This window comes from Pygocentrus nattereri, chromosome 1, assembly GCF_015220715.1.
Source record: "Pygocentrus nattereri isolate fPygNat1 chromosome 1, fPygNat1.pri, whole genome shotgun sequence".
NCBI lineage: Eukaryota > Metazoa > Chordata > Actinopteri > Characiformes > Serrasalmidae > Pygocentrus > Pygocentrus nattereri.
The window spans coordinates 26104311-26121510 of record NC_051211.1 but is presented as its reverse complement, the minus strand read 5'-3'; the positions used below and the strand labels follow the sequence as shown (position 1 = coordinate 26121510).

At 37.2% G+C, this 17200-nt stretch overlaps 1 protein-coding gene across 1 annotated transcript in view; it reads left to right on the top strand.

The window, feature by feature from the left end:
* ctdp1 (CTD (carboxy-terminal domain, RNA polymerase II, polypeptide A) phosphatase, subunit 1) overlaps positions 1-17200 on the top strand; it is a 54053-nt gene that overhangs the window by 13990 nt on the left and 22863 nt on the right. The window contains exons 4-5 of the mRNA XM_017708454.2: positions 11572-11700; positions 16478-16628. Of these exons, the coding sequence (XP_017563943.1) occupies positions 11572-11700; positions 16478-16628 (280 nt within the window). The remainder of the gene's footprint in view (positions 1-11571; positions 11701-16477; positions 16629-17200) is intronic.

The following is a 17200-nucleotide window of genomic DNA, read 5'->3' as shown; positions in this document are numbered from 1 at the left end:
AAAGACAGTGGGCCACATGAAATGCACCACTGGATTTACATTATTAAGAGCAAATAATGTGCATATTCATAAAGGAGAATTACTTGTGAGTTTTATTGCTTGTGTGATGTTAGGTGTGGCTGCATGTTTGCTTTAATTTAAATATAAGCATAGATATTCATTTTGTGACACAGCCCTGTGAAAAATAATGTCTGTACTTAAAATGGTCTCTTCTTTCTGTGTCAAATTCGGTGTAAAGACAAAGACATCATAATGCCATGACAAGGTCTAAAATTGTAAAGATGTAAAATGAATCTATATGGTAAGTAAACCTGTGACTGTAGATAAGTAAAATGTTTGGCCTTTTGAAATATACAGCTGACAATACAACCACACTACTTCTTCTCAAAAGTGTTCATGAGCCTGGAGCCATCCAAAGAATCAGTGAGCTGGTGAGCTTCTTGGTTTTGTTTGTTTGTTTTTTTGGACAGCCAGTTTTTCTTGATGCAGCCACTCCCCCAGACACAAGTCCCCCAGACTGTTGTTCTCAATCAGGTTTAAGTCAGATGAGGAAGGTACACCAACTCATTTATCAGTCATATTTGACTCTTTTACTGGCCATCAAGGTAGTGGGACACGTGATGCGTTGTCCTGCATTGAGGACTGGAACTGAAATGGAAAGTTGCGCTTCATCTCAGAGCAGTGTTGTTACTGGCATTGAAGCCATACTGACTGAACATTCCCAAGTTTCAATTTTATTACTGGGACACTAATCTTCATGTGATACCTTATTGGTTACAGTTTGATAAAAAGACATAGTTCTTGGCTAAAGACGGAGTCCTTTTCTTGTAGACCATCCTCTTTATTAGCACTGCTGTACTCCGTAAATTATTCTACTGTACTCTACATTAAAAATGTAATAGTCACATCCACACTCAAGAATTGGATGCAGTTTAAAAACAACTTTGGACATGCCCCTCTACCTCGCAATCACACTTTTCTTCCTTCTGTAATCAAAGGAGCATTTTCACTGTGGTCAGATCTAGGTATTGCATTCTTTAGTAACATGTATAATGGGATGGGATGGGAAATCATTTGGGGTGTCATTTCAACAACTTGGGCAAATTTCAGCTGCCTAATAACACATTTTTAATATCTATAGGACCGCAGCTTTGTCCATGACAACACACCCCATTTTCCCACTGAACAAGAAAACTGCTGTTTTGATAAATTTTTATTTATTTTTAAGTCAGCTGTAAACGGAAAAGGTATAATATGAAAAATGCTAGTTTTATTTTTTTCGGTGTATATAATTAACCCTTCTTTACTATTAAGAGCCAGAGGGAAAAGTATGGTGGATGATATATGGGAAGCAATTTTGCATTGTGTTCAGTTTTCCTCTTTCTGTGTCAGTCATTGGTCTTATACAGTAAAAAAATTCTTCTAATACTCATTGGAATAAAGTTAAGCTTTCAGTTATTTTTTTGCTGATGTAGGTCCTCTGTGTGATAGATGTCAGCAAGCCCCAGTCTCTTCAATCCACATGTTTTCATCTTGTCCTTCCCTTTACACATTTTAGTCTTTATACACACATTTGTGTGTGTGTATGTGTATATATATATATATATATATATATATATATATATATATATATATATATATATATGTATGTGTGTGTGTGTGTGTGTGTGTGTGTGTGTGTGTGTGTGTGTGTGTGTACGTGTGTAAACCACTGTCTGCTTATAGTACAACAGTATGGCTCTGCAGTACTAGGTGCCAAACTGGCCTGCCTGCAGTACAGACCTGTCACCCATTGAAAGCTTTTGGCACATTATGAAATAAACAAACAAATTAAAAAACACAACAAAGGAGAGCCCAAACTGTTGAGCTGCTGAAATCCTATATCAAGTAAAAAAAAAAGAGAAAACATTTTATACTCAGAGCTATGGCAGTTGGTCTTCCCAACACAGAGTGTCATTAAAAGAAAAGGTTATGCAACACAGTGGTAAATCATGCCCATGTCCCAACTTTTTTGAAATGTGTTGCTGGCCCTAAATTCAAAATATGTGTTTTCTTTAAAAAAAATCTTATAAAAATGTAAACAGAATGTTTTATGTTGTGTTTGTACTATTTTCAGTTGAATACAGTGTTTAAATGATTTGCATATCATTGGATTGTTTTTATTTGCATTGTGCACAGCATTCCAAATATTTTGGAAATACGCAATATCCATTAATAAGAATCACAAACTTAAGTATCAGCCATTGTTAACGGGTGTTGCGTTTTAGCCTTTCTGACTTTGCAGTGCCTTGAGATTGCAGGAAGGGTGCAGTTCCAGAAAATGGTTGAACTGAGATTTCTGGGGGCTACATGTTTAATTCTTCTCAAACCTTTTTGTTAATTTGCATCCTGAGCACAATTTTGCATCAGTTAAAAGCCATTATTAACAAAGAATTAGATTGTGTCGAGGTCGTGCATTAATGGTTTAGAGTACTGCTCTGATGGGAATTTAACATCAGTTAGATTTTTTTTTTGGGCCCATTTTACTTGTAGTAAAAAGTTTTATAATAGGTATGCACACCTTAATACAAGATATTTCTCTCATGATGCAGTTATCACCTTAAAATTATTCTACATAGAGATTATTTAAGTTGGTCTACATTGGAATCAGAAAACTGCTTGGAAAGAATATGATCATTGTACTACTACTCTTAGCCCTCTATTAGTAATATTGAATGTACTACTAATGGTACTGTACTATTTTGACATACAACTTAGTGTGCACAAAGCCGTCTCTTCGACTAGATTAGTGTCAAGCATGCTCTTGCACAACTTAAAATGAAATTATTTTCTAATGAAGACATTTTTGAATAATGACATGGCTGCTTAAGTTTTATTTTATAAAAATTTGTGTCAGTGATACCAAGATTCTAGTCAGATTCTTGGTATAATTGAGGACAGCGCCCCATCAGAGTATACTTGCATGATCATATAAGCAAAAATATTTTGATTTGTTAGTTTATTTATATTATTTTCAAAACTTTCTACATGTAGTCCTGTATTCACTAAAAGTGACATGCATTTTTGATAGAAGGGCTTGTGAAGTGTTATTTTTAGTAATGAGGGTTGGAGGCAGAGATGCTTGAAATTGAGGAGAGCAAGTGTGTAAGCCAAAAAACTGTTTCAAATGGTCTACAGGGCTGGGATTGGCTATGCAGCTAATTGTTTTTTGTTTTGTAGTTGAAAATTTAAGGAGCTATCTTTTGGTGGAGAATTGTGGCTTGATCTTATCTAAGGTTCCTCTTTTGATCTCTCTTAATTCTTTTGTGACATTTACTTAACATCACTGAATGCCTGTAATTGCCTGTTCTGCAGGCTGACTACCCACGTTATTGTCTAAACAGCTGTCTGACAAGTAATCCAGGGATTGCCATTGCACTTAAGTTGTTTTGTGGATATTCAGTCTTCTTCATAAAAACTTATATAAGAAGTTACAGTGTCTGTGCAGTTGTGCATGGTGTTAGTGGTAGTTTTGAAAACATTCCAGTCTGTAGAGCCAAAGCAGTCCTGAAGGCCCTCAACGGCCCACTTTTTTCTTTTCTGACGTGATTTTTCAGTTTTTTGTCTTGTCTGAAATACAAGAGGTAGTTTCAGGGGACGCACTAAGTGGCATAGTAATGCCTTGATGTTCACGTAACTATGAAGTGTTTTTCCTTCTCTGATAGAGCTTTTTTATTTGCCATTTGTTTGTATTATATGAGGGAATGCAAATACTAGCGAGTATTGCTAAGGTAAAATCAGGTGTTAGGAATTATAGATGCATGGATATATATTTTTTGCTTCCGATACTGATACTGAGCACCGATACCAATATTAACCTAACTCACTTAAATCCTGATTTTTGTACAGGGAGATTCACTCAAAACCATAAATATGCTACATACCTGGGCATACATGTGTAATTGATTTGCATTACATGCAATGCTGGAAGTGATCTCCGTTTTCTGCCAGACACATTTTGTTGCAGAACCTCATGTTCCTGAACGTTTTGGCAAGCATATCGAGGGGAAAAGCAGCAATTTCACGTTGGATGTTTTTGGATGGCGTCTGCCATGAGAAGGGGTCAGTGATCCTGTAGTTTTCAGTTTCTATACCTTTCTGTATCTTCTGAGTAGCACTCTTTGAGGGTAGGTCACAGACACCATTTCTTCCTAAATTTACTCACGTAAATGAACTGATGACCCATTAGGTTTGCACCATGAAGGTGCACTGCTCAATACTGTACACCACCATACTGATGAAACGTCGAATGACTGAGAGAAGGGGTACAGGTGTCTGCACCCGGAGGTTGCAAACAGGATAAACGTTGCGACGACTGTCCGGTGGCTACCTCATCACTCCAACACAGGGGCATGCCGGCATGTTCGAAGCTCCATATACTGGGTTGCACGTTGTTTTGTTCAGATCGCTTCGTCCTAGCGAGAGTTATTACTGAATATTTGGGGCCTCTTTTTAAAAATTTTATTTTGGTCAGATCTATATATTAGTATTTAGTATTTACTATTATATACTATAGTAATAAAATCCATGTTTAACCTAAGTAAATGTGCAATATCTTTATTTTGCAAAACAATGAAAAACAGAGCTGAATAAAAGCAGAATTAATAAACAATTAAAAACAGAGCTGAATACTTGAACAAGGAAATGTGCAAAATATTTTCCTCTCTCTCTTTCTCTCACTCTCTCTCACTCACACACACACTCTCTCTCTCTCTCACTCACTCACTCACTCACTCACTCACTCACTCACTCACTCACTCACTCACACACACACACACACACACACACACACACACACACACACACTCTGTCTCGCTCTCTCACTCACACACACACACACGCACACACACACTCTGTCTCTCTCTCTCTCTCTTGCTCTCTCTCTCTCGCTCTGTCTCCCTCTCTCTCCCTCTCTCTCCCTCTCTCTCCCTCTCTCTCCCTCTCTCTCTCTGGACTTGTCCCACCTTCATCCCTGTCCTGTCTATCATCATCGTTCCATCCTCTTACCGCCATCACTCGCATTCCTAGGTGGTGTTCGGATTTGAGTCCCAAGGACAGCTGGCCCTTGCAGTCCACTTTTCCTCTGTAGTATAAGTGCCTAGCTCTCTCTCCTGTGTAGCTTTAATATACAAAGGGAAGTAAAGCTGGAATGTCACCTTAAACTTTGTCCTGTATGACTTCACTACAGCATCCACAGCTGCATTTAAAGGCTTGAAAGTATGCATATTTTGTGGTTTCAGTGTCCATTAGTTGTCAATTATCAAAAAAAAGGGAAAAAAATCCTCATCTTCTCAGTCATAATTATTTGTAATTATTCATGAACTGTGAAATTCTGATTTTAACTTCAGTGAACCAGTGGTGCTGAAATTTACAATCATTCTTTTTTTATTTTAGTTTTTATTTTGGCTGATTTACAATGTTAATTTGATCTTAATTCTATAGTTTTTCTGTATTTATTCATATTTATTACTTTTGATCCTTTCACTTGACTGTTTCAGATTTTAGATTGTCTTATTCTTTTATGCTTGTCTTGGTTTTATTTTATTGATCTCTTTTCTTAATTAAATTTTAATGCTTGTCTTACTCTTACTTTTCCTCATTTACCTTGTTTAGTTTTGTTTAATTTTACTGTTAATTTGTTTATGTAGTTATGTTTATTTTAGTTTAACCTCATTAAGTTCCATTTTTTTTTCAATCCCTTTATGCTGTTAAGCTTAGCTGAGGTCCCCCTCAGTGTGTTTCCCCGGGAGGGTATGGGGGTAAAAAGGTTCTCCTAATGTTGTTTGGCCACCTATGATCAAACTTGTTTGGTCTTCATCAATTAGATCTGACATAAAAGTTATGTATCTCTTTGTGATAATGGTGGTGTATATTTTGTAATCTACATTGAGAACTGATATAGGGTGAACGTTGCTGTAATACTCTGGGTCTTTCCCATGGCAACTGTGCCAACTGTCCTTCTTTAAGGGTCCCGTTAAAAGATGAAGTCAGATGGGTAATTCTTAAGTTCTTTACCATTCCACAGGGAAGCAGTCAGCCTTAAGTCTGGATATGACTTCAGATTCTACAGGTGTCATAGTGGCCATGAGATTTTTGTTTTGTGTTTCTCCAGTAGATGGTAGCTCAAGAGAGTAGAGGAAGTGTCTAATTGTTGCCTCATCACAAGCAGGTGGCTGTGTTCAATATTGTATTTATGCAGATGTGCAGCTCTTTTTTTTTTTTTTTTTTTTTTTTTTTTTTGTGATTCAGTTTTGTAAGAGATGTAAGCAGAACACATGGACATAAATAATGCTATCATATTGCAGTTTATAACTTCTGTTAATAATATACACATACACACATCATACATACACATCAGTAAGAAAAAGGGAAAATAAAACAGTAATAATTAGGGATGCGCATATATATATATATATATATATATTATTATTATTATTATTATTATTATTATTATTATTATATATTTTTTCCTCTTTCCCAGACTACTTGCCTATACAGAGTCTGATTCCATACTGGGGAATCTACTTAGAATTTCAATTTAGCTGATTTTAAATTAATTACGTTAGCTAGCTGTGCTATATTATTTAACGCTACCTTAGCCTGACTGAGTAGGGGTGCCATATAGAAGAGTGGGCTTTATTCTACGTCATTAAAGTGCTTCTGTACAACTGTAGCTTTGTTTCTCATCTGTGTCTTTCAACAACAATCTCTGTAGCTCAGTGACAGCAGAAATTACCTCTGAGGCTAACACGTGAGAGGAGCTCACGTGGAGGTTTTTTTTCTTGAGACTTGGCTGGTTGAGACATAGCTGGATGTCATCCAAAAGCCACGGTGTGGTTTTAGAAATGTACATTTGAGCAGACCATCATGTGCAGTTAAAGCCTATGGTTTACATATTCGGTCTGAATAAAGACACTCCATCCATGCTCCATGAAACACAGCCTTTACAGAGAACTCTGTCCATGAACAATTACAAACAAAGCTGTTTCATTCGATATAACCTGCTGTGCACCTGAGCAAACACGCTGTGAAACTGAGCAGCGCTGCTAACACTGCACTGAAACTAAAGCAGGTGGAGAGGTAGAGAGTGAAACCATGATTCCTGCTCATACATGCTGACAGTAGTGTGTTACAGTAGTCTAGCCTAGAAGTAATAAAGGCATGTACTAGTGTTTCTGCATCACGCACGGATAGGGCATTTCTTATCTTGGCAATGTTGCAAAGATGTAGAAAAGCTGTCCTAGTGATGCTGCCTATGTGTTGATCGAATGATAAATCTGAATATATTATAACGCCAAGATTTTTTGCTGCTGAGCTAGATGTAACTGGAAAGTCAGCCAGATTTAAAATTAAATCTGGTAGTTTATTTCTTGCCAATTTAGGACCCAGAAGGAGAACCTCTGTTTTGTTACTGTTTTAGTAGGAGGAAATTCTGTAACATCCAGCAGTTGACGTCTTTTACACAGTCCTCCATTTTCTTTAATCTGTATTTGTCATCAGGCTTGGCTGATATGTACAGTTGCGTATCGTCTGCATAACAATGAAAGTTAATGCCATGGTTACTATAACTGTGCCTAATGGTAACGTATAGTGTAAATAATAATGGTCCTAAAATAGAGCCTTGAGAAATTCCAAATCTTACTTTTGAATAATTTTCTAAGATAAATTGTTTACACTGACGAACTGATAACGTTCTGTTAGGTAAGATTTGAACCATGATAGGGCCGTCCCTGTGATTCCAACCATGTATTCTAGCCTTTCTAGGAGGATATTGTGGTCTATTGTATCAAAAGCTGCGCTGAGGTCAAGTAGCACTAACAGGGATACGTAGCCTTGATCAGAGGCAAGAAGAAGATCATTAGTTATCTTAACTAGAGCTGTCTCAGTGCTGTGGTGTGGCCTGAATCCAGATTGGAATTTTTCATATATATGGTTCTTATGTAGATATGAACTAAGTTGTTGGATCACAGCTTTTTCTAAGATCTGAGATATAAATTGTAAGTTAGAAGTAGGCCTGTAATTTGACAATACGGTAACGTCAAGATTTGTTTTCTTTATCAGAAGTTTGTGTCTTCATGATTGGGTTTAAATCAGTCCAAAATCACACAGTCGGTCTGATGGAAATTTGCCAAACTCAGAATGTTCAAAGTGTCTGACTGCCACAATCCTCGGTGTGATCAAAGCCTCTTTCACTGCCAGCTTGAGTCGTATGTTTATTAGCACGGTAGCATGCACTTGACTTGCATCTCACAGTATTAGTGAGTATCGGAATATTGGTATCGCTGCATTTTTCTGAGTAAGAGTAAATGAGCATGGTGTTTGCCTGATGAGCAATTCATCATGTTATCGGTATCAATGCACTCCTAACAATAATAGAAATAATACATTATCATAAAAATTCCACCAGAGAGACAATTTTCTTAGTTAGTCCCTAATAAATAACTCTGTCTCAAGCCCTTTTATGGTACCAATTTTAGCATTTTTACATTGAAGGATAAAATGGAATCATCATTGAAAAGGCAGAGACAGGGGTTGTGCATAATGCTTACTCTTAATAACTTTGGAATCAATAACATAATGTAATTCCAGATGATTTTGGTGCATGTACATTTCCAAAACATATGTATTATGGTGTTCATGTTCCTGATTTGGATAGAAAGTACAGTAAGGATTTGCAAATAGTGTCATCTTAAAACTTATGGTCTGTGATGTGTATTCTGTGAATCATCTTAAAATAAATAAGCTAATGTACAAGGTTTTTGGTGATCGTGTCCATACAGTTTTCCGGTTAGATTTCTGGCTTAGACACTGGCTGTTTTATTTGCCATATTTCCACTCCCACTGATTTCTCCAAATATGCAGAGGCATTATCTTGAAATTTCATGTGGAGATCTGAATACATTTTTATGCCTAGGCATGTAAAGATGTGGTAATGGGAATATTAAAAGTTTAAGCTTTTTGCTTTTGTGTGCAAAGAAAGAAATGCAGACTTGTTCCAATTGTTCCTATTAATGTTATAACTTGACATTTCTCTAAAATTTTCAAAGAGCATCAGAATATGTGCAAACCTCACCCTCATGAACTGAAACTCCTGATGCTGCCACTGCTGTCTAAACTAAAACTAATCTAATTAACCACTGCTGTGCCTGTTTTCCCCGTTTTGTATTATATAACCCCAATTCCAATGAAGTTGGGACGTTGTGTAAAACATAAATAAAAACAGAATACGATGACTTACAAATACTTTTCAACCTGTATTCAGTTGAATACACTACAAAGACAAGATATTTAATGTTCAAATGGATAAACTTTGTTTTTTAACAAATATTCACTCATTTTGAATTTGATGCCTGCAACATGTTCCAAAGAAGTTGGGACAGGGGCAAGTTTACCACTGTATATATGTGTGTATATTACACACCTGTATGTACCTTTCAGCATTAATGGTGCCTTCACAGATGTGCAAGTTACCCATGCCATGGGCACTAACACACCCCCACACCATCAGAGATGCTGGCTTTTGAATTTTGCACTGATAACAATCCAGACAGTCCTTTTTCTCTTTGGCCCGGAGGACACGACGTCCATGATTTCCAAAAACAATTTGAAATGTGGGCTCGTCAGACCACAGGACACTTTTTCACTTTGTGTTAGTCCATCTCAGATGAGCTCAGGCCCAGAGAAGCCGGCGGCGTTTCTGGGTGTTGTTGATATGTGGTTTTAACTTGCACTTGTAGATGGAGCGACGAACTGAGTTCACTGACAGTGGTTTTCTGAAGTGTTCCTGAGCCCATGTGGGAATATCCGTTACAGAATGATGTCGGTTCTTAATGCAGTGCCGCCTGAGGGATCGAAGGTCACGGGCATTCAATGTTGGTTTTCTCCCTTGCCGCTTACTTGCAGAGATTTCTACAGATTCTCTGAATCTTTTGATGATATTATGGACTGTAGATGATAAAATCCCTAAATTCCTTGCAATTGTACATTGAGAAACATTTTTCTTAAACTGTTGAACTATTTGCTCACGCAGTTGTTCACAAAGTGGTGAACCTCGCCTCATCCTTGCTTGTGAACAACTGAGCCTTTCAGGGATGTTCCCTTTATACCCAATCATGACACTCACCTGTTTCCAATCAACCTGTTCACCTGTGGAATTTTCCAAACAGGCGTTTTTTGAGCATTCCTCAACTTTCCCAGTCTTTTGTTGCTCCTGTCTCAACTTCTTTGGAATGTGTTGCAGGCATCAAATTCAAAATGAGTGAATATTTGCAAAAAAGAATAAAGTTTATCCGTTTGAACATTAAATATCTTGTCTTTGTAGTGTATTCAATTGAATATTGGTTGAAAAGGATTTGCAAATCATCGTATTCTGTTTTTGTTTTACACAATGTCCCAACTTCATTGGAAGTGTGTGTGTGTGTGTGTGTGTGTGTGTGTGTGTGTGTGTGTGTGTGTGTGTGTGTGTGTGTGTGTGTGTGTGTGTGTGTGTGTGTGTGTGTGTAATAAAACAAACCTCTTGAAAAAGGGGTCTGATTACTGTATCTGAAGGGGACTCTTATCTAGCAGCTTGTAACTTTCCACAGAATGGAATCACAGCCTTATACTGTGTGCACAAATTATGTATTTACACCCATAATGTTTACAAACTGCACAAACAGTTATCATCCAGTGTTATATTCATGAAGTCTTTTGAGTAAGAACTGTCCTTAGAGAACTGTCCACTGTCTTTGAGTCTGAATCACGATTTAAGTCTCTGCTTGAAAATAAATAAAGGACTGATTTCACCAAGTGAGCAGCTTGAGTCCAAAAGGTGTTGTTTCTCAGGCTACAGCCTCAGATGACAAATTGAAGGCAGTGCTAAGTGGTTAGATGACCCTAGTCCTTAAGGCCCATGTCGAAGTCCAACATCAAAGGTGATAGAAGGGTCACAGACCAAATGCTCTTTCCATTGTCCATAATCCATCCCATAAAAGTTGAAAAAGGTAGCAAAATAAAGTCCTTCTACAACACAACAAAACACCATCAGAGTCCTTATGAAACTTAGCAAATCTTAACAAAAATCACACTTTCAGTAAACACATTGTTGTTTGTGTAAATGTTTTGTACTTGCCTTGAGCATAAAACCATTGGTTTCCCAATATAAGGACTACATATGAATACTAAATGTAAATATAAATATAAATACTCAATGGAACTCGATAGAGCCTATGTAACCATGGCCATATACATACATACACACACACGTGTGTATAATATATAATATTGTGTGTGTGTGTGTATAAAGCAGCTCCTGGATTGACCAATTAGTGCTTAAGTAAATTGTGCTCATGATGTAATTGATATTAACAAGTCTCTGTGGTGGCTGTGAAGGTGTCAAGGAAAAATATGGACCCAAGAAATTCTTGTTATTTTTATTGTTTTTAAATTTATTTGAATTATGGATATGGCTTTATTCTAATGTATATTGTGATAAACTCACTGCTGAGGGCCAAATAGTACTGAGTTTGTATTTGTGTGTGTGTTTGAGAGCAGCAGGCAGAGCAGCTTGGCAGAGAGGACCAGAAGAGGCTCCAGAGAAACAGAAAACTAGTGCTCATGGTGGATCTGGACCAGACTCTGATTCATACCACAGACCAACCTTGCCAGCGCATTTCCAATAAGGTAAGATTGTGGGAGTTGAGAAACAACAGCAGTACATGGCAGCACTTTTAGGGGTCCAGGCACCATATGAGTATGGAACCCTATTGCTTTTTCTAGGATTTTTCTTCTCCTGTTCTTTTTTGTTTTCATCCCTAAAACTGATTGGGGAACAGACACTGTAAGTCACCCAAACACCAAAATGGGGGAGGGTGAGTGAAATGGCCCCAGTTGGCCTGATGTGGTGTAGAGCACTTTTTTACGGTGTGGCCCATATCTCCTGAATTGTGAAACCTACAATCAAAATTCTTTCTTCTACCTAATTCTTGGTTTATTCTACATTAACGCCTGACTGGGACAAATATTTGATAATTTGGCAAAATATTTTACAGACAGTTTTTCTACTAGATTTTTCAAGATATCCCACAAAATTTCTCTCAAAATGTTTAACAATTGCTGCTGTGTGCCAATTAAGCTGTTCTGCATTGAACTTAATTCACACAAATAGATACATTTGATTAGATACCAATTTTTCTTTTAGAGGGCATTATCAAATCCAAAAAACTGTTTCTCAGCAACTGCTTGTCCGTTTAAGCTGAAACCTTGTATGCTGCATCTTTGGGCTGCTTTATAAATGATATGTTAATAACGACTCTGTCTTTAGACACATATGGCTGCCATTGACCAGTAAGGTTTTAACAGGCATTTGAATCAGTCGATCATCATAAAAACTGAATGATATGTCCATATAGGCACTCTTCAATCAGCCATGACGTGGAACTATTCAATAAAAACAAGTCTTTTTTTTATCTTGGATAAAACTAAATCACTTCATCATGTGTTACCCAGCGACATTTCTTCGAGTCTTTAAAAAAAATTTTTTTAATGTGGTTTATAGTTAGATTTTCAAACTAGTCTTTGGATTTTAATCAAATTGTCTCAAATTTAGTCTTAAAACATTCTATGGAGTCTGGAGGTAAATTATTTTGAAAAATCATGCCTTTAATGCATAGAATGACCAAAAGACATTAATCAAACTGTTTGGCTTGGCTTTTTCTGACATAAATTCATCGCTATAAATCAATCAGTTTTTTCTGATTGTGACAAAAATTGGTAACAATGTACACGGTCATCTCAGGTAGCATGCAAAGTTTTATTTAAATTGATCTCCATAGTAAATAGACAATGTTTTCAAATGCCACGTCTCATTAAGATCTAAAACTCTACAAATATATGATTGTTCCAAAATCACACAAAATATATGGCAATTTAACTTAAACCCATCTCCGTCACACCATCAGGCATGGCTATATTTTTTCTGATCATTAGAGGGAGTTAGAGGGAGTTCCAGTAGTAATTGCAAATTACGAACTTAAAGCTTACAAACCTTATTAAGCTTTTAATCTTGTCAAATACAAGTCTGATCTTAAAACAATCTGTGGAGCCTTTTTTCTGCATGACATGAGTAATGCAACAGTGAGTGGAGCAAGGAGTGAAAATGTCCACTGCTACAATCCACTTGCATGCTCTATCAGGGTCCATTCACACATTACGTAGTACCCTATCAGAATTGTATGTGTTTTTATTATTCTGATTCTGCGCTAAAACTAAACGAACAGACCAAACCATGAGTCAGTAAATGGCCGGTGTAGCTTCAGGCATTCCAGTCAAGCAGCAGCACAACTGATTCCACAACTGATAGTTACATGAGGTGGTTGCAATGAAAATGTGCAGCCACACCGACCCTTTGTGGTTGAAATTGGTGACCCTTGCCATAAGTCATAAAAACATGAAACTTGGTCAATAGGTAGTAGTCCCTCCCACTACTCAGGCATCATGCATTAGCTCAAAATAAACTAACTTGCAATTTAGACCATTAAGCCCCACCTACTCTTTTTTTTCTCATTTACATAACATGCAAAACCTGATTTTGCGAATTAGTCCTGGTCTTTTCACGTGATCCTCATCTAACTGTATCCAAAAACTCAGAACCAGAACTCAGAGCCACAATAATTTGAATAATTCATGATTAAAAAATTCTATAGCAAGAATTATTCATTCAAAAAATTTGAAACACCCCAGGTTATTCAATAGCACATTTTACTGTAGTCATCAGTTGTGATGCATGCAAATGGTTGAGGGAATGGTTGAATAATTGTTTTTAAGCATCCGTATATTTGATGAAGGTGAAATTTTGGACATAGCATCAGTCAGACATATTACATGTGAGTTCCTAAGGATGACTTGATGCAATTAGCCAATTAGCTGTCAGCAGACATTTGAAAGACTAAACATTGGCCAGTCGTAATAAAACTTAAATGATGTGTCTACAGAGGGGATTTCTAACAAAAAAATTAAGTTTCAAAAGATTTGACCTCTGAATGTGCTATTCATAAAAATCAAGTTTGATCCAAACTATTTGAAATTGGTCTTGAAATAATCTGTGGCCTGCTAAATCATAGATTTCTCATTGACATTATCACATCTGTGTGTGGTTATAATAGTTGCCTCTGAGGTGTTCATGAAATAAACATTTTGAAGGTTTATAGTTCCCTGTTAATCTGGATCTCAGAATAATGCAATGTAAATCAAGGATGAAGACTGCTTCATCATACATGGCGTATCATAGCTTTTTGTGTGCTTGTGGGACCCTTTTTATTCTTTCACCCCTGCCTATCAAACGAGTCCACCACTGTGTGTGTCTGTGTGTGTGCATTTATTATCTGATGTTTGCCAAGCAGGGGCTGTTTTGTAGATCATTTAAAGAAAAGAAGCAGCAGTGTATGTGTTTGCAATAAAAAACTTTTAAAACAAGACATGAAATGCTTTTGGAAAAAATGTTGTTACTCAGCATCAAGTTAATTATCTAATATGTGATTTTCATTAAGTGTACGAATTACTCTGTCCCGACCCAGCTAATTTACGGAAGACCGTACACAAGGTCAAGCCATGGAAAGCTGCAGGTCCTGACAACATACAAGGGTGTCTGCTCAAGGAATGTGCTGACCAACTGACACATGCTCTCACAGGCATCAATAACACCTCCCTGAGCCAAGCCATCGTTCCCTTGTGCTCCACCACTAGCACAGCGCTGCCAAAGAAGTCAACAGCATCAACACTCAATGATTACCGCCCTATAGCACTCACACCGTTCATGAAGAAGTGCTTTGAAAAGCTGGTTAGAAATCACCTAACATCCAGACTCCTGACAACACTCGACCCACTCCAGTTTGCATACCACCCTAACATTCTTTATTGTGGATGCTCTTCATTGACTTCAGCTCCGCCTTCAATACAGTCATCCCCATGCACTTGGTAAGGAAACTCGGCTCATTAGAAACCTGATTGTGCAACTTGTTTCTGGACTTCCTCACAGACAAACCCCAAACAGTATCAGTTGAAAGAAACACCTCTTAAACCATAATTGTGAACATGGATTATGAAACCTCTGTTGTTCACTCTGATGACTCATAATTGTTGTGCCAAGTACAACTTGAATCACATTATGAAGTTCGCAGATGATACAATGGTGGTGGGACTCATCAGCAACGATGACAACTTGGCCAACAGAGGGGAAGTGAACCAACTTGTCTGGTATGACAAGATCAACCTGTCTGTCGACAAGACGAAGGTACATACTCCACTTATAATCCCTGGTAGCGCTGTGGAGTTGGTGAGAAGCACAGAAGTTTTTGGGCATGCACATCACAGATGACACAGGATAGCAGAGGAAATCATCAGAATGCCACTTCCATCAATATAAAATCTCTGTCACCCTGCCACCAAGATAGTCAGAGATCCCACCCTCCCTGCCTATGGACTGTTCAGCCTTCTGCTCTTTGGCAAACGCTACTGCAGCATGCACTGCAAGACCGCCAGACTCATCAGGAGCTTCTTCCCACAGGCCATCAAACTACACAGCTCCCACACAACACACTGGCTTATCAGGACTGTTGAACCCCTGAACATACACATACTGTTTGAACACTTTCTTAGAACTCGGTCTTCTATATAAAAATGCATCTTTTTTTTTTTTTCCTTTTTCTATGCAATATTTACTCTTTTGACGGTTGTCTAGCACCTACCTCATCACTCCGGTGCAGGAGGGTCCCGGCTTGTTTGAAGGTCCATATACTGTGTAGCACATTGTTTCATTCATATTGCTTTGTCCAAGCAAGCCTTATAGAAGCCTTATAGAAACGCAGTCTTCTGCTGTGCACTGCTTGTTGTATAATCTGATGACAAAGTTCACTTTGACTTGACATTAAAACAATGTTAAAAAGCCTGTACAGTACCCTCCTCAAATATCCCAACCACATTTAAACAGGAGCAAAAACAGGGGCATTAAAATCATTCGTTAATGCTTATCCTTTTAATCTTTCATTCAAAATATTAACAGTAACCTTTATTTGAAGTACAATGATAGGTGGATTCCTAACCTATATCATTAAATAAATATTTTTCTCAAATCTTTGGTATTTTTACTATTAGTCTGTATGATGTTAAAATTACATTGTAGGTTCTAGTATAGAAAAAAATAAAGGATAGTATTATAATTGTATTTACTTGCAGACTGACCAGCAGCTGAGAAATTCAGTCATAGTAACCCAACTTAAATCAAACCGAGAAAATACAAAATGACAACCTTCTTAATTTAAATAACCAGCCATGTTGTTCGTTTGGCAGTTAATAGTGCGTGCAGGATCCCATAGCTAAAAGCTTTAAACAGATTACCAAAATAACTGCTTCTTTACAGCTGTTCCTGTATAATGCTTTTCCTATGACTTTTGTGCTATCACAGGGAACCTTCCATTTCCAGTTGGGAAGAGGGGAGCCCATGCTGCATACACGACTTAGACCGCATTGCAAAGTGTTCTTGGAGAAGATTGCCAAGATGTATGAACTACACGTTTTTACCTTTGGGAGTCGCCTCTATGCACACACCATCGCAGGTAAGCAAATGACATGGCGGGAAAAATACTATATTCCATCAGAGGATGCTGTGTTACTGAGTGCAGTTGCTATACATTTATTAGATATGCCAAATCCTTTCCATTTTGTCTTGCTCTTGGTTACAGCTTTTGGATTTTGGAAGGACTTATAGATCCATTTCAACCATTCATATCAACTGCTTTGATAATTGGGAGGGGAAAAGAAGTAAAATGTGATGCCTGTTGTCCTTTTTGAATCGCAATGTGCTACCTTTTTTAGATTTTAATGCTACCATAACTTTTATACAACAATTATTTTTGAATTTATTTGAATAATTTATTTATTTATTTATTTTATTTTTTTCCCACAACAACTTCCACAACTTTTTTTAATTCCTCTAAAATGCAGTAGTGCTTGTTCATTATGTAACTAGCACAAGTCATATTTTTAAAACACATAAAATAACTGAACGATATAAACAAAAGTGCAATGTTTGTGTAAAAGTAAAAAAAAAAGTAAACTAGAAGGCAACATCTCAATATTAAACAAACTGAGCATTACAGGTTCCTTAATCTGAGCAACTGGCCCACGA